Source organism: Telmatherina bonti (assembly GCF_933228915.1).
Source record: "Telmatherina bonti genome assembly, chromosome: 2".
NCBI classification, from domain to species: Eukaryota; Metazoa; Chordata; class Actinopteri; order Atheriniformes; family Telmatherinidae; genus Telmatherina; species Telmatherina bonti.
This window is the reverse complement of record NC_136620.1, coordinates 5,495,906-5,521,908: the sequence shown is the minus strand read 5'-3', so window position 1 is coordinate 5,521,908 and position 26,003 is coordinate 5,495,906. Positions and strand designations below refer to the sequence as shown.

The 26,003-nt window shown below is 43.5% G+C and overlaps 1 protein-coding gene across 1 annotated transcript in view; it reads left to right on the top strand.

Moving 5' to 3' along the window:
- Positions 1 to 333: 333 nt before the first annotated feature.
- The window catches only part of ces3 (carboxylesterase 3), a 70,467-nt gene continuing 44,797 nt past the window's right edge, over positions 334 to 26,003 (top strand). Inside the window, exons 1-9 of the mRNA XM_079255711.1 lie at positions 334 to 411; positions 4,543 to 4,741; positions 4,821 to 4,959; positions 6,822 to 6,955; positions 7,023 to 7,176; positions 7,271 to 7,375; positions 8,389 to 8,490; positions 8,638 to 8,778; positions 8,874 to 8,954. Coding sequence (XP_079111837.1) covers positions 345 to 411; positions 4,543 to 4,741; positions 4,821 to 4,959; positions 6,822 to 6,955; positions 7,023 to 7,176; positions 7,271 to 7,375; positions 8,389 to 8,490; positions 8,638 to 8,778; positions 8,874 to 8,954 — 1,122 coding nt within the window. The 5' untranslated portion in view covers positions 334 to 344. The remainder of the gene's footprint in view (positions 412 to 4,542; positions 4,742 to 4,820; positions 4,960 to 6,821; positions 6,956 to 7,022; positions 7,177 to 7,270; positions 7,376 to 8,388; positions 8,491 to 8,637; positions 8,779 to 8,873; positions 8,955 to 26,003) is intronic.

Here is a 26,003-nt window from a genome sequence, read left to right as displayed (position 1 = left end):
TTTTCCTTTAGATCAATCCAGCAGCTTTTCCTAGAAGTGTGTGTCCGTGTGTGTAGCACAAACAAAACTGGCCACTCTGAGCTGTTCAAAGAGCAGAATTCAGTCATTTTGACCCGGCGGTCAGAGTCCTGCATGCAGGTTTAATCAATGCAGTCTATAGTTGTGGCCTTATATACTGTGTTTTTCGGGGATGTGTGTAGGTGTGTGTTTGTAGAGGTGAAAAGCTGAAAGTGCATGTTGTGTGTTTGTAGGGGGAGGTCTGGCCGGTATGGGGGTGGAGGTTAGAGGCTTATTTCTCTCTGGGTTTACTGTAATTCTCTGTGTTCTGTTGGAGTTCAGTCAGGATGAGAACACTGCTGCTCATTGTTTGTCTGCTCCTGGTGCTGACGGTGGAAACACTCCCCACAGCAGGTAGGAAAGCTTGCCTTCTAATGGCTGTTAGCGCAGGACCTGCTGATGCTTCTGCAGATCCTTTTATCAGCCCATTGGAAGCTGCTGAGATTGTCTCTTTTGGACTAAACAGTTTTTTAGGTTTGTTTTTCCAGTTTCACAGTTTAACCCTGAGTTCAGGTTTATAAAGACAAAACTGGAAAGAAGCATGTATTCATTCATTATCCTAATCGCTTTAACCAGCCCGATTAAGGGTCGCGGGGAAGCAGGAGCCTATCCCAGCAGTCTTTGGGCGAAAGGTGGGGTACACCCTGGACAGCTCGCCAGTCCATCACAGGGCAAGAAGCTTTTAAAAAACAATAATATTTTAAAACCCAAGAGTGACACCCAGATGTCCAGACACCATGTGTCAAACCAGATAACTTTAGAACAGCTTGTTCAGTAGAAATGTGAATAAAGATGCTTTAAACACGAATGCTGGGCTGTTTTTAACACTGATCTTTGGCAGTGACAGGAAAAGATGGAAAACAGGAAGGTGGGAAGTCTGCATGACTGAACACTGCAGCTCCTTCCAGCTGGACTCCAACCAAGATAGTCTGTTCAGATTAACTCTCCCACCACTGATCATGTTTAACCGAAATGCTTTGTTTGTAAACGTCACCTGACATTAAACCATTTCAGTTCAGCTTGTACCTGAAGATCCAGGAGCATCTTCATGTTTGTGGATGTTCTGTTAACTGGTTGAAATGACTCACTGAAGGGAGGATGTGCAAACAGGACATGAAGAGTTGCCTGACAGCTGGAGATTTGGGAAGATCAGCCTGGATGAACTGAGGATGTCCACACATGAGTGAAATGCTCTCCAGAAAAATGCAAACAGGTTTTTGTTTGTTTTTTTTTGCTATTTTACCAAAGATTAAGATTTGAAGAGTCTGATGTGATGTGGTTTATTATCAGGACCTGGACTTAAAACCAGAAACCCTGTCAGTAAGGCTAGAATACATACATACGTACATAAGGCCATACATACATACGGCATTGCACTCCCAGAAGGCAGGATAACAGATGTGAAGGAAAGCTGCAAGTACGTTGGCATACAACAGGGAAATGCCAACCATGAAGAGGCCACAACCAAATACCTGCAAAAAGGCAAGTACTTAGAAGTCAGCTCATTGGCAAGAACAAGATCCAGGCAATTAACAGCTATGCCCTGCCAGTGATCAGATACCCTGCTGGGATAATAAGCTGGACAAAGGAGGAATCTCAGAACACGGATGTCAAAACATGGAAGCTGCTCACCATGCATGGAGGGTTCCAGTGCCCAGTGACTATATACTAAGCACAAAGAGGGAGGCTGAGGTGAGCATCAGGGCTACTTTCCAAGATGAAACATCCAGGTTCCACGAACACATCAAGAGGAGGGCCCCAAGGGATGAAGCACTTAGTGAATGTTTCAGACACTAGGACCTGAAGGAGACCAAATTAAGAGGAAGAACCATCATGGAAGGAAAAGCCCGGCATGGGATGCAACACCGACAGATTGAAGTGGCCAATCTGAACAATTCCTACTAATGGCTGTAGAGGGCTGGACTGAAGGACGGCACAGAGGTGCTAAGCATGGCAGCACAGAAGCAAGCATTGAATACCATGACCATTGAGGCCCAGATCCACCACACCAGGCAGGATCCCAGGTGCAGATGATGCAAAGAAATCCCTGAAATAACCTACAATCTCACAGCAGGGTGCAAGATACTGGCAGGCAAAGAATACATGGACCACCATAACCAAGTAGCCGGCATAGTGTACAGGAACATCTGTGCAGATTATAGACTGGAGACCCCTAAGTCCCAGTGGGAAACTCCCCCCAAGGTGGTGGAAAATGAGAGGACTAAGGTCCTGTAGGATATCTAGATTCAGACCGACTTAATGATCTGGACCAACTGGACATAGTGATCATGGATAAGCAGCAGAGGAAAGCCGTAGTGATCGATGGATCCATCCCCAATGATGGAAATATCAGGAAAAAGGAGGAACTGGAGAAGTACCAAGGCCTCAAGGAAGACCTGGAGAAGGCCTGGAGGGTGAAAGCAACAGTAGTACCCATAGTGATGGGAGCACTGGGGGCCGTGTCCCCCCCACTGGAGAAGATACTCGCAGAAACATCAAACATTTCCATTCAGAAAAGATCAGTTCTAGGAACAGCTGAGATACTGCGCAGGACCCTCAAGCTCCCAGGACTCTGGTAGAGAACCCGAGCTGGAGATGCCCTACCCTGGGGAGATAGGAGGGATGGGTGAGGGAAGAGTTTTAGTAGTGTTCATATATATGTACATGCATATGTAGTTGTAATTTACTTTTTATACCTATTTGAACAGTTTTTACTCTTTTTATTTTGATGTAAAGCCCTTTGGTGAAATCTGTTGTTTTTCATGTGACAGAAGTTCAGTTCAGTTCTGTTTATTTGCCATTTGCAGTGTTAAACCACACTGGAAAGCAGTAGTAAAGGCACAAGCATACATCACATGTAAAGACATCCTAATATTGAGTACAAAAAAAGAAATAAAATCATAAAACGCAGCACTTAAAAGATAACTAAAACGATATCTAAAATAGAGATGAGGTGCATGCCTGAGGCATTTTCAGTGCATTGTTTAAAGTCACATCCACTCATGGAAAGACACTTTTTGTGTGCCGAGATGTAATGCATTTAATAGCATGGTATCGTCTACCTGAGGGCAGGACCTCAAACAACTCGGTAGCAGGATGGCCAACGGGATCATTAATGATCTGTAAAGCTCTTGTTAAAAATCTGGATTTATAAATGTCCTCCAGATGTGTTAGGTTGCAGCCATTGTGTGAGCAAAGCGAACCACTCTGTTTAAGGTTGCCTTTTCTTTCACAGAGAGAATGCCAAACCATACCATGATGAAGCTTGTAAGAAGGCTTTCAAGGCCACACTGATAAAAGTTGAGAAGAATGGTTTTGTTTTGAGTAAATTCCCTTAATTTTCCTAAAAAGAAGAGACGCTGGCAAGCCCTTTTAGAAATATTACTGGTATTGGACTGCCAGTTTAGAAATATTACTGGTATTGGACTGCCAGTTTAGAAATATTACTGGTATTGGACTGCCAGTTTAGAAATATTACTGGTATTGGACTGCCAGTTTAGAAATATTACTGGTATTGGACTGCCAGTTTAGAAATATTACTGGTATTGGACTGCCAGCTAAGATCTTTGAAGAGAGTGACACCCAAGAATTTACATTTATCCACCATTTGTACCTCTGAATCATGAAATGAATTTCGAGTTCTATTCATTTCTCTGAAATCTCAGAATTGTTGTAGTTTTAAAGTTGTCCACCAGGGGACAGAAGATAAGTTTTAAAAGGTTTTTTTGTTTGGTTTTTTTTTTTTCACCATTAATTCATGTAAAAGATCTCAGAAACTATTAATCAGATACGATACACTGGATGTGGAAACAGGTTTTGTGGTTTGGAGATATAAATAAGAATATTTATTATTCAGGTTTGGCTAATCTGAGTTTCAGTACAACTGAACATGTGACTCCTGTGGTTGTTTGTGGAGGCTAAACTTGCCAGATGTTTGTCTCTGTGGTGAATTTATCTTTATTGAGCTTTTAATTTTGGATTTATGGACTTCCTGCTATCTGTTCTTCCCCATCAGTTATCTGTGGAGTTTCTTCCAGATATGCTGGTAGTCAGACATGTTGACTCTGGCTTCAGTAGTTAGTGAAGTGTCAGCTGCAAAGCCTTAAAAATGAAAGCAGAAGATGACATAACTCTGGCTATCAGCCAGCCCTGCACATAAAAACCCTCCATAGTTACTGATAAGAAGCTTCCTCAGTGAAAAACTCCCCAGAGGACCATTGCCACCATCAGGAGTCCAGGACAGGCATAAAAACGTCTACCTGTTCAGCACACCTGGCTGCCACCACTTTAATAAGCCCACCATGAAGAAACCACAGCCACAGTAGCTGGTGCATTCAGGTGCATCAGGAATAAACACTGGCTGTAAATCTTTGTTATTGTTTGCTTTAGAGAAAAAACATGTTTCAGTGCAACTCTGGTGAGTAAACAAGCTGTAAACCCGAAGAACTGTGGTTTGACCCTTTAACTCTGCTGTATTCCCTGCAGGGAGCAGTGACCTACTGGTCTCTCTGAAAAATGGCCAGATCAGAGGAGAGTACGGGACCGTTAAAGGGACGGAGAACAGGGTCAAGCAGTTCTTGGGAATCCCCTTCGCCAAGCCCCCGGTGGGGCCCCTCCGTCTGGCTGCACCCCAGACTGCGGAGCCTTGGGAAGGCGAGAGGGACTGCACACGCCAGCCACCTATGTAGGCTTCAGCTCACATGAGGAAGTTCAGGAAGTTTTCCTCTGGCTGAAACAGAATCATCCTCTCCTTCTGCTTCTAGGTGCATCCAGGATCTGGAAGTTATTGTTAATGTTTCAAGGGACATGTCCATCAAATTCATCCCACCTGAGGTTTCCGAGGACTGTCTGTATCTAAATGTATACGCTCCGGCTGGAGCCGCAAGGGGAGACAAACTGCCAGTGAGTTTCATCACCGGAAGACTGGGATCAATGGGAATGCTGGGATCAATGGCGATATTGCGATAAGCATGGTTTTTGGGATCAGTAGGAATCTTAGGATCACCAGGAATGCGGGGCTTAGCAGGGAATGTGTGGATCAGTGGGAATGTTGGAATCAGTGTAGGTGATGGTATAAATTGGCATGTTGGGATCAGTGGATAGCAGGGATCAGTGGGAATGTTGGGATTACAGTGGAGGCTGGGATCAGTGGGAATGCTGGGATTACAGTGGAGGCTGGGATCAGTGGGAATGCTGGGATTACAGTGGAGGCTGGGATCACTGGGAATGCTGGGATTACAGTGGAGGCTGGGATCAGTGGGAATGCTGGGATTATAGTGGAGGCTGGGATCACTGGGAATGATGGAATCAGCATGGATGATGGGATCAGTGGGAATGTTGGAATCAGCATGGATGATGGGATCAGTGGGAATGTTGGAATCAGCATGGATGATGGGATCAGTGGGAATGTTGGAATCAGTGTAGGTGATGGTATAAATTGGCATGTTGGGGTCAGTGGATAGCTGGGATCAGTGGGAATGTTGGGATTACAGTGGAGGCTGGGATCAGTGGGAATGCTGGGATTACAGTGGAGGCCGGGATCAGTGGGAATGCTGGGATTACAGTGGAGGCTGGGATCAGTGGGAATGCTGGGATTACAGTGGAGGCTGGGATCACTGGGAATGATGGAATCAGCATGGATGATGGGATCAGTGGGAATGTTGGAATCAGCATGGATGATGGGATCAGTGGGAATGTTGGAATCAGTGTAGGTGATGGTACAAATTGGCATGTTGGGGTCAGTGGATAGCTGGGATCAGTGGGAATGTTGGAATCACCATGGATGATGGGATCAGTGGGAATGCTAACATTACTAGAAATTCAGGGATTAGCATGGATGCTAGCATCAATGGTAATAATGGAAATCGGTGGGAATGCTGGGATCAGTGGGAATGTTTGGGGCAGTAGGAATGCTGGAATCAATGGGGATGCTGGAATCAGCAATGATGTTGGGATCACTGTGAATGTTGGAATCAGTGAGAATGGTTGCATCACTAGAAATGCAGGGATTACTGGGAATTCTGGGATTAGTTAGGATGCTGGAATCAGTGCATATGTGGAAATCAGTGGGAATGCTAGCTTCTGTAGAAATGCAGGAATAATTGGGATGCTAGAATCAGTGATAATGCTTGGATTAGTGGGAATGTTTTATTCAGTAGGACTGTTGTAATTTGTGGGAATGCTGGGATCAGTGGGAATGTTGTAAACAGTGAGAATGTTTGCATTAGTGGGAATGCTTGGATGAGCGGGGATACTGGGATCAGCAGAAATGCTGGGATCAGTGGAAATTTTGGGATGAGTAAGATTTCTTTAATTAATGGGAATGTTTCAATTAGTGGCAATGTTGCAATCAAGGGGAATGCTGGAATCAGTGGAAACTTGGGGATCAGCAGGGATTCTGGGACCAGTAGCAATGCTTACATCAAGTGATGGTGCTGCAAATAGAGGGAATGCTGTAATCTCTGGGGATGCTGGGATCAGTGGGGATGTTGGGATAAGTGGGAATTCTTTAATCAGCAATTATGCTTAGCTCAGTGAGGGTGTTGCAATCAGTGGTAATACCGTAACTTCTGTGGATGTTGGAATCAGTGGGAATGTTCAGATCATTGGGAATGGTGGGATTAGTGAGGATGCTTAAACCAGTGGGAATGTTTGGATCAACTGTGTTGTGAGGATCAGTGGAAATGTTGATTATATATACAGAGCATATCTGGATTGTATCTTCAGACAGGTGGGAATCTGTGATCTCATGTGTTGTTTCTCAGGTAATGGTTTGGATCCATGGAGGAGGTCTGATGATGGGAGCAGCATCCCAGTATGATGGTGCCCCATTAGCTGCTTATGAGAACATAGTGGTGGTGATTATTCAGTATCGCCTTGGAATTCTGGGATTCCTAAGGTAAGGTTTTCATCTAGACCATTTGCGAAATAGCAGAGCAAGTATTCCGACTCTTCTGGTCCTGTAGCACTGGAGACAAGCATGCTTGGGGAAACTGGGGTTTACTGGATCAGCTGGAGGCTCTGAGGTGGGTCCAAGAGAACATCCAGGCCTTCGGAGGAGATCCACAAAGCGTCACCATTGCCGGAGAATCAGCTGGAGGCATCAGTGCATCGATACTGGTGAAGAAAGCCTAAACCAGCATGTGTTGACCAGTTCAAACCAACCATTTAAGCATGTTAAATCCCACATTGTGTTATGTTTACTTTTGGACAGACGTTGTCTCCACATTCTAAAGGATTATTCCAGAGAGCCATTTTCCAAAGTGGAGTAGCAACACTTGGGACCTACACATCAGACCATCTGTTGACTCAGGCCAAGGCAAGAAATATGGCTTTCAAGAAAAAATGACATTTATTTAACCACCATTTCCTTCAATGTTTCTACGTCATCTTATTGCATGTCATCCATGGCTAATGTCTCTGTAACGAAGCAGTTGCCCGTTACCTTAAGTGTTTTAAGTAATAAAAGAAAAATAATAAAAATTTAAAGTAAATAATGGTGGCACATTTGGGTTTGGTTTAGGCACATTTGCACTTTATTCATATTTGTTCACAGTAAATATTCAATCATGGAATCATGCAAATGTTTATTATTAATATTTACCAATGTCATTGGTTTTCCAGACAGCTGTGGAGGAAAGAAATAATTAAATGTGTAGATGTGGTATGGTAATGGCATTAGCTCATCTGGCTGGTGTCCTCTTCCTTGGTTTATTCAGGCAAATGTTTCCCTAAGGACCTGAGCACTTTTTAAAGGTTCCAGGAGAGGCCATCAGGTTTATGTTTGAGAAATGATTTTAGGTTTAGTTATGTAAATGTATACTATCTGTGGGTAGTTATTTTTTATGTAGTTATAAAATTTATTTAGGGAGTTGTTTTTAAAATGTATTTGAATGTAGATTGTTGTATGGGAAGCACCTCTGTTGGGTGGAAGGTGGTTTAGCCCAATCAGCAGCAGAAAGGATAAATGGGGCCATTTGGCTCATTGGCGAGGGCTGCTGGTGGAGGCGAGGCTGCTCCACAAACCGTTGGTGATTCCCCTGGTCTAAATACTTACCTCTCCAAAGAAATAAAGATGTTTGAATTGGAGTCTTTTTGAGTGGATGTCACTGATTCCAGCCGCTCAGAGGCAAGCATTTGTCACAGTCTCTATATCATTTTATGATATGTAGTCCATGTCTCATATCCCATAACTCTATAATACGTTACTATATGTCATCCATGTCTCTTTAATATGTTATGAGATGTCATCTATGTCAAATATCTTACGTCTCTATGTCATATTATTATAATAAGTTGCCCATGTTTCATGTTTCTTTCCCACCTGTACAGATTGTTGCCAACATCACAGGATGTTTGGACAGCAGCACTGAGGAACTGGTCCGCTGTTTCAAGGAAAAAACTAAAGATGAGTTAATCGCTGCAACCAAAGAGGTGAATGAATGCTGTGAACTGAGCTGTGTCTCGTCTGTCATGTCTTTAGTTTTACTGGTTGGTCCATGTCAGATGACAAGACTGGTTCTGGCCACAACAAGGCAGCCTGGCCTCATCCTTAGTTGCTTCCTGTTCTCTCTTGATTAGATGAAGATTTTTCTGGGAGCGGCGGTAGATGGCGACTTCCTGCCCAGCACAGCTGAAGTGCTTCTTCAGAAGAAAGAAGTGCTGAAGGTTCCAGTGATGATGGGAATCACCAACCATGAGTTTGGCTGGATCCTACCTCAGGTTGTACCTCCGACTGGTTTAGCTTCAGCAGGTCTCTGAACTATCATACCAATTAGTCATGTCAGAATAATGCTTGTTTCCTCTGTGGACCACAGAGCTTTGCCCCCCCAGGCTGGGAGAAAGGCATGAACAGGGAGGCGGTGTTGGCTGTGATCAACACCTTCAATCCTGCAGGGGTGAGACGGCAGATGTTCATTTCAAACTCTAAATTTGTTGTTTCATAATAATCTCATTGTTTTAAATGGTTCTAATTCTTGATTCAGGGTTACATTAACACATCATCCCAACAAACAAGTAAAACCCAGACTCTACCAATTAAACTGCTCATGTTTCCGACCTGTTCCCAGTTAAATCAGTCATGTTACTGACCTGTTCCCAGTTAAACTGGTATGTTTCCAACCTGTTACCAGTTAAACTGCTCATGTTTCCGACCTGTTCCCAGTTAAACCAGTCATGTTACCGACCTGTTCCCAGTTAAACTGGTCATGTTTCCAACCTGTTGCCAGTTAAACTGGTCATGTTTCCAACCTGTTACCAGTTAAACCGGTCCTGTTTCCGACCTGTTCCCAGTTAAACAGGTCATGTTACTGACCTGTTCCCAGTTAAACAGGTCATGTTACTGACCTGTTACCAGTGAAACCGATCATGTTACCGACCTGTTCCCAGTTAAACTGGTCATGTTTCCAACCTGTTGCCAGTTAAACTGGTATGTTTCCAACCTGTTACCAGTTAAACTGGTCATGTTACCGACCTGTTCCTTGTTAAACTGGTCATTTTACCGACATGTTCCCAGTTAAACTGGTATGTTTCCCACCTGTTACCAGTTAAACTGGTCATGTTTCCAACCTGTTGCCAGTTAAACTGGTCATGTTTCCAACCTGTTACCAGTTAAACTGGTATGTTTCCAACCTGTTACCAGTTAAACTGGTCATGTTTACGACTTGTTACCAGTTAAACCGGTCCTGTTTCCGACCTGTTCCCAGTTAAAACGGTCATGTTACTGACCTGTTCCCAGTTAAGCAGGTCATGTTACTGACCTGTTACCAGTGAAACCGATCATGTTACCGACCTGTTCCCAGTTAAACTGGTCATGTTTCCAACCTGTTGCCAGTTAAACTGGTATGTTTCCGACCTGTTACCAGTTAAACTGGTATGTTTCCAACCTGTTACCAGTTAAACTGGTCATGTTACCGACCTGTTCCTTGTTAAACTGGTCATGTTACCGACCTGTTCCCAGTTAAACTGGTCATGTTTCCAACCTTGCCCCAGTTAAACCGGTCATGTTACTGACCTGTTACCAGTTAAACCGGTCATGTTACCGACCTTTTCCCAGTTAATCAGGTCATGTTACCGACCTGTTCCCAGTTAAACTGGTCATGTTTCCAACCTGTTGCCAGTTAAACTGGTCATGTTTCTAACCTGTTCCCAGTTAAACTGGTATGTTTACGACCTGTTACCAGTTAAACTGGTCATGTTTCCAACCTGTTACCAGTTAAACTGGTCATGTTCCTGACCTGTTACCAGTTAAACAGGTCATATTACGACCTTTTCCCAGTTAAACAGGTCATGTTACCGACCTGTTCCCGGTTAAACCGGTCATGTTTCCAACCTGTTCCCAATTAAACCAGTCATGTTACCGACCTGTTCCCAGTGAAACAGGTCATGTTACCGACCTGTTCCCAGTTAAACCGGTCATGTTACCGACCTGTTCCCAGTTAAACAGGTCATGTTACTGACCTGTTACCAGTGAAACCGGTCATGTTACCGACCTGTTCCCAGTTAAACCGGTCATGTTTCCAACCTGTTACCAGTTAACCAGGTCATGGTACTGACCTGTTCCAAGTTAAACCAGTCATGTTTCCGACCTGTTACCAGTTAAACTGGTCATGTTTCCAACCTGTTACCAGTTAAACCGGTCATGTTTCCGACCTGTTACCAGTTAAACTGGTCATGTTTCTGACCTGTTACCAGTTAAACAGGTCATGTTACCGACCTTTTCCCAGTTAAACAGGTCATGTTACCGACCTGTTCCCAGTTAAACTGGTCATGTTTCCATTCAGTTGCCAGTTAAACTGGTATGTTTCCAACCTGTTACCAGTTAAACTGGTCATGTTACCGACCTGTTCCTTGTTAAACTGGTCATTTTACCGACATGTTCCCAGTTAAACTGGTATGTTTCCCACCTGTTACCAGTTAAACTGGTCATGTTTCCAACCTGTTACCAGTTAAACTGGTATGTTTCCAACCTGTTACCAGTTAAACTGGTCATGTTACCGACCTGTTCCTTGTTAAACTGGTCATGTTACCGACCTGTTCCCAGTTAAACTGGTCATGTTTCCAACCTGTTGCCAGTTAAACTGGTCATGTTTCTAACCTGTTACCAGTTAAACTGGTCATGTTACCGACCTGTTCCTTGTTAAACTGGTCATTTTACCGACATGTTCCCAGTTAAACTGGTATGTTTCCCACCTGTTACCAGTTAAACTGGTCATGTTACCGACCTGTTCCTTGTTAAACTGGTCATTTTACCGACATGTTCCCAGTTAAACTGGTATGTTTCCCACCTGTTATCAGTTAAACTGGTCATGTTTCCAACCTGTTGCCAGTTAAACTGGTCATGTTTCCAACCTGTTGCCAGTTAAACTGGTATGTTTCCAACCTGTTACCAGTTAAACTGGTCATGTTACCGACCTGTTCCTTGTTAAACTGGTCATGTTACCGACCTGTTCCCAGTTAAACTGGTCATGTTTCCAACCTTTCCCCAGTTAAACCGGTCATGTTACTGACCTGTTACCAGTTAAACCGGTCATGTTACCAACCTTTTCCCAGTTAATCAGGTCATGTTACCGACCTGTTCCCAGTTAAACTGGTCATGTTTCCAACCTGTTGCCAGTTAAATTGGTCATGTTTCTAACCTGTTCCCAGTTAAACTGGTATGTTTACGACCTGTTACCAGTTAAACTGGTCATGTTTCCAACTTGTTACCAGTTAAACAGGTCATGTTCCTGACCTGTTACCAGTTAAACAGGTCATATTACGACCTTTCCCCAGTTAAACAGGTCATGTTACCGACCTGTTCCCAGTTAAACCGGTCATGTTTCCAACCTGTTCCCAATTAAACCAGTCATGTTACCGACCTGTTCCCAGTGAAACAGGTCATGTTACCGACCTGTTCCCAGTTAAACCGGTCATGTTACTGACCTGTTCCCAGTTAAACTGGTCATGTTACTGACCTGTTACCAGTGAAACCGGTCATGTTACCGACCTGTTCCCAGTTAAACAGGTCATGTTTCCAACCTGTTACCAGTTAACCAGGTAATGGTACTGACCTGTTCCAAGTTAAACCAGTCATGTTTCCGACCTGTTACCAGTTAAACTGGTCATGTTTCCAACCTGTTACCAGTTAAACCGGTCATGTTTCCGACCTGTTACCAGTTAAACTGGTCATGTTTCCAACCTGTTACCAGTTAAACAGGTCATGTTACCGACCTGTTCCCAGTTAAACTGGTCATGTTTCCAACCTGTTGCCAGTTAAACTGGTCATGTTTCTAACCTGTTACCAGTTAAACTGGTCATGTTACCGACCTGTTCCTTGTTAAACTGGTCATTTTACCGACATGTTCCCAGTTAAACTGGTATGTTTCCCACCTGTTACCAGTTAAACTGGTCATGTTACCGACCTGTTCCTTGTTAAACTGGTCATTTTACCGACATGTTCCCAGTTAAACTGGTATGTTTCCCACCTGTTATCAGTTAAACTGGTCATGTTTCCAACCTGTTGCCAGTTAAACTGGTCATGTTTCCAACCTGTTGCCAGTTAAACTGGTATGTTTCCAACCTGTTACCAGTTAAACTGGTCATGTTACCGACCTGTTCCTTGTTAAACTGGTCATGTTACCGACCTGTTCCCAGTTAAACTGGTCATGTTTCCAACCTTTCCCCAGTTAAACCGGTCATGTTACTGACCTGTTACCAGTTAAACCGGTCATGTTACCGACCTTTTCCCAGTTAATCAGGTCATGTTACCGACCTGTTCCCAGTTAAACTGGTCATGTTTCCAACCTGTTGCCAGTTAAATTGGTCATGTTTCTAACCTGTTCCCAGTTAAACTGGTATGTTTACGACCTGTTACCAGTTAAACTGGTCATGTTTCCAACTTGTTACCAGTTAAACAGGTCATGTTCCTGACCTGTTACCAGTTAAACAGGTCATATTACGACCTTTCCCCAGTTAAACAGGTCATGTTACCGACCTGTTCCCAGTTAAACCGGTCATGTTTCCAACCTGTTCCCAATTAAACCAGTCATGTTACCGACCTGTTCCCAGTGAAACAGGTCATGTTACCGACCTGTTCCCAGTTAAACCGGTCATGTTACTGACCTGTTCCCAGTTAAACTGGTCATGTTACTGACCTGTTACCAGTGAAACCGGTCATGTTACCGACCTGTTCCCAGTTAAACAGGTCATGTTTCCAACCTGTTACCAGTTAACCAGGTAATGGTACTGACCTGTTCCAAGTTAAACCAGTCATGTTTCCGACCTGTTACCAGTTAAACTGGTCATGTTTCCAACCTGTTACCAGTTAAACCGGTCATGTTTCCGACCTGTTACCAGTTAAACTGGTCATGTTTCCAACCTGTTACCAGTTAAACAGGTCATGTTACCGACCTTTTCCCAGTTAAACAGGTCATGTTACCGACCTGTTCCCAGTTAAACTGGTCATGTTTCCAACCTGTTGCCAGTTAAACTGGTATGTTTCCAACCTGTTACCAGTTAAACTGGTCATGTTACCGACCTGTTACTTGTTAAACTGGTCATTTTACCGACATGTTCCCAGTTAAACTGGTATGTTTCCCACCTGTTACCAGTTAAACTGGTCATGTTTCCAACCTGTTACCAGTTAAACTGGTATGTTTCCAACCTGTTACCAGTTAAACTGGTCATGTTACCGACCTGTTCCTTGTTAAACTGGTCATGTTACCGACCTCTTCCCAGTTAAACTGGTCATGTTTCCAACCTGTTGCCAGTTAAACTGGTCATGTTTCTAACCTGTTACCAGTTAAACTGGTCATGTTACCGACCTGTTCCTTGTTAAACTGGTCATTTTACCAACATGTTCCCAGTTAATCTGGTATGTTTCCCACCTGTTACCAGTTAAACTGGTCATGTTACCGACCTGTTCCTTGTTAAACTGGTCATTTTACCGACATGTTCCCAGTTAAACTGGTATGTTTCCCACCTGTTACCAGTTAAACTGGTCATGTTTCCAACCTGTTCCCAGTTAAACTGGTTATGTTTCCAACCTGTTACCAGTTAAACTGGTATGTTTCCAACCTGTTACCAGTTAAACTGGTCATGTTACCGACCTGTTCCTTGTTAAACTGGTCATGTTACCGACCAGTTCCCAGTTAAACTGGTCATGTTTCCAACCTTTCCCCAGTTAAACCGGTCATGTTACTGACCTGTTACCAGTTAAACTGGTCACGTTACTGACCTGTTCCCAGTTAAACCGGTCATGTTACCGACCTTTTCCCAGTTAAACAGGTCATGTTACCGACCTGTTACCAGTTAAACTGGTCATGTTTCCAACCTGTTACCAGTTAAACAGGTCATGTTCCTGACCTGTTACCAGTTAAACAGGTCATATTACCGACCTGTTCCCAGTTAAACAGGTCATGTTACTGACCTGTTCCCAGTTAAACTGGTCATGTTTCCAACCTGTTGCCAGTCAAACTGGTATGTTTCCAACCTGTTCCCAGTTAAACTGGTCATTTTACCGACCTGTTACCAGTTAAACTGGTCATGTTTCCAACCTGTTGCCAGTTAAACAGGTCACGTTACCGACCTGTTCCTTGTTAAACTGGTCATTTTACCGACATGTTCCCAGTTAAACTGGTATGTTTCCCACCTGTTACCAGTTAAACTGGTCATGTTTCCAACCTTTTGCCCGTTAAACTGGTCATGTTTCCAACCTGTTACCAGTTAAACTGGTATGTTTCCAACCTGTTACCAGTTAAACTGGTCATGTTACCGACCTGTTCCTTGTTAAACTGGTCATGTTACCGACCTGTTCCCAGTTAAACTGGTCATGTTTCCAACCTTTCCCCAGTTAAACCGGTCATGTTACTGACCTGTTACCAGTTAAACCGGTCATGTTACCGACCTTTTCCCAGTTAATCAGGTCATGTTACCGACCTGTTCCCAGTTAAACTGGTCATGTTTCCAACCTGTTGCCAGTTAAACTGGTCATGTTTCTAACCTGTTCCCAGTTAAACTGGTATGTTTACGACCTGTTACCAGTTAAACTGGTCATGTTTCCAACCTGTTACCAGTTAAACAGGTCATTTTCCTGACCTGTTACCAGTTAAACAGGTCATATTACCGACCTTTTCCCAGTTAAACAGGTCATGTTACTGACCTGTTCCCAGTTAAACTGGTCATGTTTCCAACCTGTTGCCAGTTAAACTGGTCATGTTTCCAACCTGTTACCAGTTAAACTGGTCATGTTTCCAACCTGTTACCAGTTAAACTGGTATGTTTCCAACCTGTTACCAGTTAAACTGGTCATGTTACCGACCTGTTCCTTGTTAAACTGGTCATGTTACCGACCTGTTCCCAGTTAAACTGGTCATGTTTCCAACCTGTTGCCAGTTAAACTGGTCATGTTTCTAACCTGTTACCAGTTAAACTGGTCATGTTACCGACCTGTTCCTTGTTAAACTGGTCATTTTACCGACATGTTCCCAGTTAAACTGGTATGTTTCCCACCTGTTACCAGTTAAACTGGTCATGTTACCGACCTGTTCCTTGTTAAACTGGTCATTTTACCGACATGTTCCCAGTTAAACTGGTATGTTTCCCACCTGTTACCAGTTAAACTGGTCATGTTTCCAACCTGTTGCCAGTTAAACTGGTCATGTTTCCAACCTGTTACCAGTTAAACTGGTATGTTTCCAACCTGTTACCAGTTAAACTGATCATGTTACCGACCTGTTCCTTGTTAAACTGGTCATGTTACCGACCTGTTCCCAGTTAAACTGGTCATGTTTCCAACCTTTCCCCAGTTAAACCGGTCATGTTACTGACCTGTTACCAGTTAAACCGGTCATGTTACCGACCTTTTCCCAGTTAATCAGGTCATGTTACCGACCTGTTCCCAATTAAACTGGTCATGTTTCCAACCTGTTGCCAGTTAAACTGGTCATGTTTCTAACCTGTTCCCAGTTAAACTGGTCATGTTTCCAACCTGTTGCCAGTCAAACTGGTATGTTTCCAACCTGTTACCAGTTAAACTGGTCATGTTTACGACTTGTTACCAGTTAAACCGGTCCTGTTTCCGACCTGTTCCCAGTTAAACTGGTCATGTTACCGACCTGTTCCTTGTTAAACTGGTCATTTTACCGACATGTTCCCAGTTAAACTGGTATGTTTCCCACCTGTTACCAGTTAAACTGGTCATGTTTCCAACCTGTTGCCAGTTAAACTGGTCATGTTTCCAACCTGTTACCAGTTAAACTGGTATGTTTCCAACCTGTTACCAGTTAAACTGATCATGTTACCGACCTGTTCCTTGTTAAACTGGTCATGTTACCGACCTGTTCCCAGTTAAACTGGTCATGTTACTGACCTGTTACCAGTTAAACCGGTCATGTTACCGACCTTTTCCCAGTTAATCAGGTCATGTTACCGACCTGTTCCCAGTTAAACTGGTCATGTTTCCAACCTGTTGCCAGTTAAACTGGTCATGTTTCTAACCTGTTCCCAGTTAAACTGGTCATGTTTCCAACCTGTTCCCAGTTAAACAGGTCATGTTATTGACCTGTTACCAGTGAAACCGATCATGTTACCGACCTGTTCCTTGTTAAACTGGTCATGTTTCCGACCTGTTGCCAGTTAAACTGGTATGTTTCCAACCTGTTGCCCGTTAAACTGGTCATGTTTCCAACCTGTTACCAGTTAAACTGGTATGTCTCCAACCTGTTACCAGTTAAACTGGTCATGTTACCGACCTGTTCCTTGTTAAACTGGTCATGTTACCGACGTGTTCCCAGTTAAACTGGTCATGTTTCCAACCTTTCCCCAGTTAAACCGGTCATGTTACTGACCTGTTACCAGTTAAACCGGTCATGTTACCGACCTTTTCCCAGTTAATCAGGTCATGTTACCGACCTGTTCCCAGTTAAACTGGTCATGTTTCCAACCTGTTGCCAGTTAAACTGGTCATGTTTCTAACCTGTTCCCAGTTAAACTGGTATGTTTACGACCTGTTACCAGTTAAACTGGTCATGTTTCCAACCTGTTACCAGTTAAACAGGTCATATTACCGACCTTTTCCCAGTTAAACAGGTCATGTTACTGACCTGTTCCTTGTTAAACTGGTCATGTTACCGACCTGTTCCCAGTTAAACTGGTCATGTTTCCAACCTGTTACCAGTTAAACTGGTCATGTTACCGACCTGTTCCTTGTTAAACTGGTCATGTTACCGACCTGTTCCCAGTTAAACTGGTCATGTTTCCAACCTGTTCCCAGTTAAACTGGTCATGTTTCTAACCTGTTACCAGTTAAACTGGTCATGTTACCGACCTGTTCCTTGTTAAACTGGTCATTTTACCGACATGTTCCCAGTTAAACTGGTATGTTTCCCACCTGTTACCAGTTAAACTGGTCATGTTACCGACCTGTTCCTTGTTAAACTGGTCATTTTACCGACATGTTCCCAGTTAAACTGGTATGTTTCCCACCTGTTACCAGTTAAACTGGTCATGTTTCCAACCTGTTGCCAGTTAAACTGGTCATGTTTCCAACCTGTTACCAGTTAAACTGGTATGTTTCCAACCTGTTACCAGTTAAACTGGTCATGTTACCGACCTGTTCCTTGTTAAACTGGTCATGTTACCGACCTGTTCCCAGTTAAACTGGTCATGTTTCCAACCTTTCCCCAGTTAAACCGGTCATGTTACTGACCTGTTACCAGTTAAACCGGTCATGTTACCGACCTTTTCCCAGTTAATCAGGTCATGTTACCGACCTGTTCCCAGTTAAACAGGTCATGTTTCCAGCCTGTTGCCAGTTAAACTGGTCATGTTTCTAACCTGTTCCCAGTTAAACTGGTCATGTTTCCAACCTGTTGCCAGTCAAACTGGTATGTTTCCAACCTGTTACCAGTTAAACTGGTCATGTTTACGACTTGTTACCAGTTAAACCGGTCCTGTTTCCGACCTGTTCCCAGTTAACCAGGTCATGTTACTGACCTGTTCCCAGTTAAACAGGTCATGTTACTGACCTGTTACCAGTGAAACCGATCATGTTACCGACCTGTTCCCAGTTAAACTGGTCATGTTTCCAACCTGTTGCCAGTTAAACTGGTATGTTTCCAACCTGTTACCAGTTAAACTGGTCATGTTTCCAACCTGTTACCAGTTAAACTGGTATGTTTCCAACCTGTTACCAGTTAAACTGGTCATGTTACCGAACAGTTCCTTGTTAAACTGGTCATGTTACCGACCTGTTCCCAGTTAAACTGGTCATGTTTCCAACCTGTTGCCAGTTAAACTGGTCATGTTTCTAACCTGTTACCAGTTAAACTGGTCATGTTACCGACCTCTTCCTTGTTAAACTGGTCATTTTACCGACATGTTCCCAGTTAAACTGGTATGTTTCCCACCTGTTACCAGTTAAACTGGTCATGTTACCGACCTGTTCCTTGTTAAACTGGTCATTTTACCGACATGTTCCCAGTTAAACTGGTATGTTTCCCACCTGTTACCAGTTAAACTGGTCATGTTTCCAACCTGTTGCCAGTTAAACTGGTCATGTTTCCAACCTGTTACCAGTTAAACTGGTATGTTTCCAACCTGTTACCAGTTAAACTGGTCATGTTACCGACCTGTTCCTTGTTAAACTGGTCATGTTACCGACCTGTTCCCAGTTAAACTGGTCATGTTTCCAACCTTTCCCCAGTTAAACCGGTCATGTTACTGACCTGTTACCAGTTAAACCGGTCATGTTACCGACCTTTTCCCAGTTAATCAGGTCATGTTACCGACCTGTTCCCAGTTAAACTGGTCATGTTTCCAACCTGTTGCCAGTTAAACTGGTCATGTTTCTAACCTGTTCCCAGTTAAACTGGTCATGTTTCCAACCTGTTCCCAGTTAAACAGGTCATGTTACTGACCTGTTACCAGTGAAACCGATCATGTTACCGACCTGTTCCCAGTTAAACTGGTCATGTTTCCAACCTGTTGCCAGTTAAACTGGTATGTTTCCAACCTGTTACCAGTTAAACTGGTCATGTTACCGACCTGTTCCTTGTTAAACTGGTCATGTTACCGACCTGTTCCCAGTTAAACTGGTCATGTTTCCAACCTTGCCCCAGTTAAACCGGTCATGTTTCTGACCTGTTACCAGTTAAACCGGTCATGTTACCGACCTTTTCCCAGTTAATCAGGTCATGTTACCGACCTGTTCCCAGTTAAACTGGTCATGTTTCCAACCTGTTGCCAGTTAAACTGGTCATGTTTCTAACCTGTTCCCAGTTAAACTGGTATGTTTACGACCTGTTACCAGTTAAACTGGTCATGTTTCCAACCTGTTACCAGTTAAACTGGTCATGTTACCGACCTGTTCCTTGTTAAACTGGTCATTTTACCGACATGTTCCCAGTTAAACTGGTATGTTTCCCACCTGTTACCAGTTAAACTGGTCATGTTACCGACCTGTTCCTTGTTAAACTGGTCATTTTACCGACATGTTCCCAGTTAAACTGGTATGTTTCCCACCTGTTACCAGTTAAACTGGTCATGTTTCCAACCTGTTGCCAGTTAAACTGGTCATGTTTCCAACCTGTTACCAGTTAAACTGGTATGTTTCCAACCTGTTACCAGTTAAACTGGTCATGTTACCGACCTGTTCCTTGTTAAACTGGTCATGTTACCGACCTGTTCCCAGTTAAACTGGTCATGTTTCCAACCTTTCCCCAGTTAAACCGGTCATGTTACTGACCTGTTACCAGTTAAACCGGTCATGTTACCGACCTTTTCCCAGTTAATCAGGTCATGTTACCGACCTGTTCCCAGTTAAACAGGTCATGTTTCCAACCTGTTGCCAGTTAAACTGGTCATGTTTCTAACCTGTTCCCAGTTAAACTGGTCATGTTTCCAACCTGTTGCCAGTCAAACTGGTATGTTTCCAACCTGTTACCAGTTAAACTGGTCATGTTTACGACTTGTTACCAGTTAAACCGGTCCTGTTTCCGACCTGTTCCCAGTTAAACAGGTCATGTTACTGACCTGTTCCCAGTTAAACAGGACATGTTACTGACCTGTTACCAGTGAAACCGATCATGTTACCGACCTGTTCCCAGTTAAACTGGTCATGTTTCCAACCTGTTGCCAGTTAAACTGGTATGTTTCCAACCTGTTACCAGTTAAACTGGTCTTGTTTCCAACCTGTTACCAGTTAAACTGGTATGTTTCCAACCTGTTACCAGTTAAACTGGTCATGTTACCGACCTGTTCCTTGTTAAACTGGTCATGTTACCGACCTGTTCCCAGTTAAACTGGTCATGTTTCCAACCTGTTGCCAGTTAAACTGGTCATGTTTCTAACCTGTTACCAGTTAAACTGGTCATGTTACCGACCTCTTCCTTGTTAAACTGGTCATTTTACCGACATGTTCCCAGTTAAACTGGTATGTTTCCCACCTGTTACCAGTTAAACTGGTCATGTTACCGACCTGTTCCTTGTTAAACTGGTCATTTTACCGACATGTTCCCAGTTAAACTGGTATGTTTCCCACCTGTTACCAGTTAAACTGGTCATGTTTCCAACCTGTTGCCAGTTAAACTGGTCATGTTTCCAACCTGTTACCAGTTAAACTGGTATGTTTCCAACCTGTTACCAGTTAAACTGGTCATGTTACCGACCTGTTCCTTGTTAAACTGGTCATGTTACCGACCTGTTCCCAGTTAAACTGGTCATGTTTCCAACCTTTCCCCAGTTAAACCGGTCATGTTACTGACCTGTTACCAGTTAAACCGGTCATGTTACCGACCTTTTCCCAGTTAATCAGGTCATGTTACCGACCTGTTCCCAGTTAAACTGGTCACGTTTCCAACCTGTTGCCAGTTAAACTGGTCATGTTTCTAACCTGTTCCCAGTTAAACTGGTCATGTTTCCAACCTGTTCCCAGTTAAACAGGTCATGTTACTGACCTGTTACCAGTGAAACCGATCATGTTACCGACCTGTTCCCAGTTAAACTGGTCATGTTTCCAACCTGTTGCCAGTTAAACTGGTATGTTTCCAACCTGTTACCAGTTAAACTGGTCATGTTACCGACCTGTTCCTTGTTAAACTGGTCATGTTACCGACCTGTTCCCAGTTAAACTGGTCATGTTTCCAACCTTGCCCCAGTTAAACCGGTCATGTTACTGACCTGTTACCAGTTAAACCGGATCTTGTTACCCACCTTTTCCCAGTTAATCAGGTCATGTTACCGACCTGTTCCCAGTTAAACTGGTCATGTTTCCAACCTGTTGCCAGTTAAACTGGTCATGTTTCTAACCTGTTCCCAGTTAAACTGGTATGTTTACGACCTGTTACCAGTTAAACTGGTCATGTTTCCAACCTGTTACCAGTTAAAAAGGTCATGTTCCTGACCTGTTACCAGTTAAACAGGTCATATTACGACCTTTTCCCAGTTAAACTGGTCATGTTACCGACCTGTTCCCGGTTAAACCGGTCATGTTTCCAACTTGTTCCCAATTAAACCAGTCATGTTACCGACCTGTTCCCAGTGAAACAGGTCATGTTACCGACCTGTTCCCAGTTAAACCGGTCATGTTACCGACCTGTTCCCAGTTAAACAGGTCATGTTACTGACCTGTTACCAGTGAAACCGGTCATGTTACCGACCTGTTCCCAGTTAAACTGGTCATGTTTCCAACCTGTTACCAGTTAAACAGGTCATGTTCCTGACCTGTTACCAGTTAAACAGGTCATATTAACACCTTTTCCCAGTTAAACAGGTCATGTGACCGACCTGTTCCCAGTTAAACCGGTCATGTTTCCAACCTGTTCCCAATTAAACCAGTCATGTTACCGACCTGTTCCTAGTGAAACAGGTCATGTTACCGACCTGTTCCCAGTTAAACCGGTCATGTTACCGACCTGTTCCCAGTTAAACAGGTCATGTTACTGACCTGTTACCAGTGAAACCGGTCATGTTACCGACCTGTTCCCAGTTAAACTGGTCATGTTTCCAACCTGTTGCCAGTTAAACTGGTATGTTTCCAACCTGTTACCAGTTAAACTGGTCATGTTTCCAACCTGTTACCAGTTAAACTGGTATGTTTCCAACCTGTTACCAGTTAAACTGGTCATGTTACCGACCTGTTCCTTGTTAAACTGGTCATGTTACCGACCTGTTCCCAGTTAAACTGGTCATGTTTCCAACCTGTTGCCAGTTAAACTGGTCATGTTTCTAACCTGTTACCAGTTAAACTGGTCATGTTACCGACCTCTTCCTTGTTAAACTGGTCATTTTACCGACATGTTCCCAGTTAAACTGGTATGTTTCCCACCTGTTACCAGTTAAACTGGTCATGTTACCGACCTGTTCCTTGTTAAACTGGTCATTTTACCGACATGTTCCCAGTTAAACTGGTATGTTTCCCACCTGTTACCAGTTAAACTGGTCATGTTTCCAACCTGTTGCCAGTTAAACTGGTCATGTTTCCAACCTGTTACCAGTTAAACTGGTATGTTTCCAACCTGTTACCAGTTAAACTGGTCATGTTACCGACCTGTTCCTTGTTAAACTGGTCATGTTACCGACCTGTTCCCAGTTAAACTGGTCATGTTTCCAACCTTTCCCCAGTTAAACCGGTCATGTTACTGACCTGTTACCAGTTAAACCGGTCATGTTACCGACCTTTTCCCAGTTAATCAGGTCATGTTACCGACCTGTTCCCAGTTAAACTGGTCATGTTTCCAACCTGTTGCCAGTTAAACTGGTCATGTTTCTAACCTGTTCCCAGTTAAACTGGTCATGTTTCCAACCTGTTCCCAGTTAAACAGGTCATGTTACTGACCTGTTACCAGTGAAACCGATCATGTTACCGACCTGTTCCCAGTTAAACTGGTCATGTTTCCAACCTGTTGCCAGTTAAACTGGTATGTTTCCAACCTGTTACCAGTTAAACTGGTCATGTTACCGACCTGTTCCTTGTTAAACTGGTCATGTTACCGACCTGTTCCCAGTTAAACTGGTCATGTTTCCAACCTTGCCCCAGTTAAACCGGTCATGTTTCTGACCTGTTACCAGTTAAACCGGTCATGTTACCGACCTTTTCCCAGTTAATCAGGTCATGTTACCGACCTGTTCCCAGTTAAACTGGTCATGTTTCCAACCTGTTGCCAGTTAAACTGGTCATGTTTCTAACCTGTTCCCAGTTAAACTGGTATGTTTACGACCTGTTACCAGTTAAACTGGTCATGTTTCCAACCTGTTACCAGTTAAACTGGTCATGTTACCGACCTGTTCCTTGTTAAACTGGTCATTTTACCGACATGTTCCCAGTTAAACTGGTATGTTTCCCACCTGTTACCAGTTAAACTGGTCATGTTACCGACCTGTTCCTTGTTAAACTGGTCATTTTACCGACATGTTCCCAGTTAAACTGGTATGTTTCCCACCTGTTACCAGTTAAACTGGTCATGTTTCCAACCTGTTGCCAGTTAAACTGGTCATGTTTCCAACCTGTTACCAGTTAAACTGGTATGTTTCCAACCTGTTACCAGTTAAACTGGTCATGTTACCGACCTGTTCCTTGTTAAACTGGTCATGTTACCGACCTGTTCCCAGTTAAACTGGTCATGTTTCCAACCTTTCCCCAGTTAAACCGGTCATGTTACTGACCTGTTACCAGTTAAACCGGTCATGTTACCGACCTTTTCCCAGTTAATCAGGTCATGTTACCGACCTGTTCCCAGTTAAACAGGTCATGTTTCCAACCTGTTGCCAGTTAAACTGGTCATGTTTCTAACCTGTTCCCAGTTAAACTGGTCATGTTTCCAACCTGTTGCCAGTCAAACTGGTATGTTTCCAACCTGTTACCAGTTAAACTGGTCATGTTTACGACTTGTTACCAGTTAAACCGGTCCTGTTTCCGACCTGTTCCCAGTTAAACAGGTCATGTTACTGACCTGTTCCCAGTTAAACAGGACATGTTACTGACCTGTTACCAGTGAAACCGATCATGTTACCGACCTGTTCCCAGTTAAACTGGTCATGTTTCCAACCTGTTGCCAGTTAAACTGGTATGTTTCCAACCTGTTACCAGTTAAACTGGTCTTGTTTCCAACCTGTTACCAGTTAAACTGGTATGTTTCCAACCTGTTACCAGTTAAACTGGTCATGTTACCGACCTGTTCCTTGTTAAACTGGTCATGTTACCGACCTGTTCCCAGTTAAACTGGTCATGTTTCCAACCTGTTGCCAGTTAAACTGGTCATGTTTCTAACCTGTTACCAGTTAAACTGGTCATGTTACCGACCTCTTCCTTGTTAAACTGGTCATTTTACCGACATGTTCCCAGTTAAACTGGTATGTTTCCCACCTGTTACCAGTTAAACTGGTCATGTTACCGACCTGTTCCTTGTTAAACTGGTCATTTTACCGACATGTTCCCAGTTAAACTGGTATGTTTCCCACCTGTTACCAGTTAAACTGGTCATGTTTCCAACCTGTTGCCAGTTAAACTGGTCATGTTTCCAACCTGTTACCAGTTAAACTGGTATGTTTCCAACCTGTTACCAGTTAAACTGGTCATGTTACCGACCTGTTCCTTGTTAAACTGGTCATGTTACCGACCTGTTCCCAGTTAAACTGGTCATGTTTCCAACCTTTCCCCAGTTAAACCGGTCATGTTACTGACCTGTTACCAGTTAAACCGGTCATGTTACCGACCTTTTCCCAGTTAATCAGGTCATGTTACCGACCTGTTCCCAGTTAAACTGGTCACGTTTCCAACCTGTTGCCAGTTAAACTGGTCATGTTTCTAACCTGTTCCCAGTTAAACTGGTCATGTTTCCAACCTGTTCCCAGTTAAACAGGTCATGTTACTGACCTGTTACCAGTGAAACCGATCATGTTACCGACCTGTTCCCAGTTAAACTGGTCATGTTTCCAACCTGTTGCCAGTTAAACTGGTATGTTTCCAACCTGTTACCAGTTAAACTGGTCATGTTACCGACCTGTTCCTTGTTAAACTGGTCATGTTACCGACCTGTTCCCAGTTAAACTGGTCATGTTTCCAACCTTGCCCCAGTTAAACCGGTCATGTTACTGACCTGTTACCAGTTAAACCGGTCATGTTACCGACCTTTTCCCAGTTAATCAGGTCATGTTACCGACCTGTTCCCAGTTAAACTGGTCATGTTTCCAACCTGTTGCCAGTTAAACTGGTCATGTTTCTAACCTGTTCCCAGTTAAACTGGTATGTTTACGACCTGTTACCAGTTAAACTGGTCATGTTTCCAACCTGTTACCAGTTAAAAAGGTCATATTACGACCTTTTCCCAGTTAAACTGGTCATGTTACCGACCTGTTCCCGGTTAAACCGGTCATGTTTCCAACTTGTTCCCAATTAAACCAGTCATGTTACCGACCTGTTCCCAGTGAAACAGGTCATGTTACCGACCTGTTCCCAGTTAAACCGGTCATGTTACCGACCTGTTCCCAGTTAAACAGGTCATGTTACTGACCTGTTACCAGTGAAACCGGTCATGTTACCGACCTGTTCCCAGTTAAACTGGTCATGTTTCCAACCTGTTACCAGTTAAACAGGTCATGTTCCTGACCTGTTACCAGTTAAACAGGTCATATTAACACCTTTTCCCAGTTAAACAGGTCATGTGACCGACCTGTTCCCAGTTAAACCGGTCATGTTTCCAACCTGTTCCCAATTAAACCAGTCATGTTACCGACCTGTTCCTAGTGAAACAGGTCATGTTACCGACCTGTTCCCAGTTAAACCGGTCATGTTACCGACCTGTTCCCAGTTAAACAGGTCATGTTACTGACCTGTTACCAGTGAAACCGGTCATGTTACCGACCTGTTCCCAGTTAAACCGGTCATGTTTCCAACCTGTTACCAGTTAACCAGGTCATGGTACTGACCTGTTCCAAGTTAAACCAGTCATGTTTCCGACCTGTTACCAGTT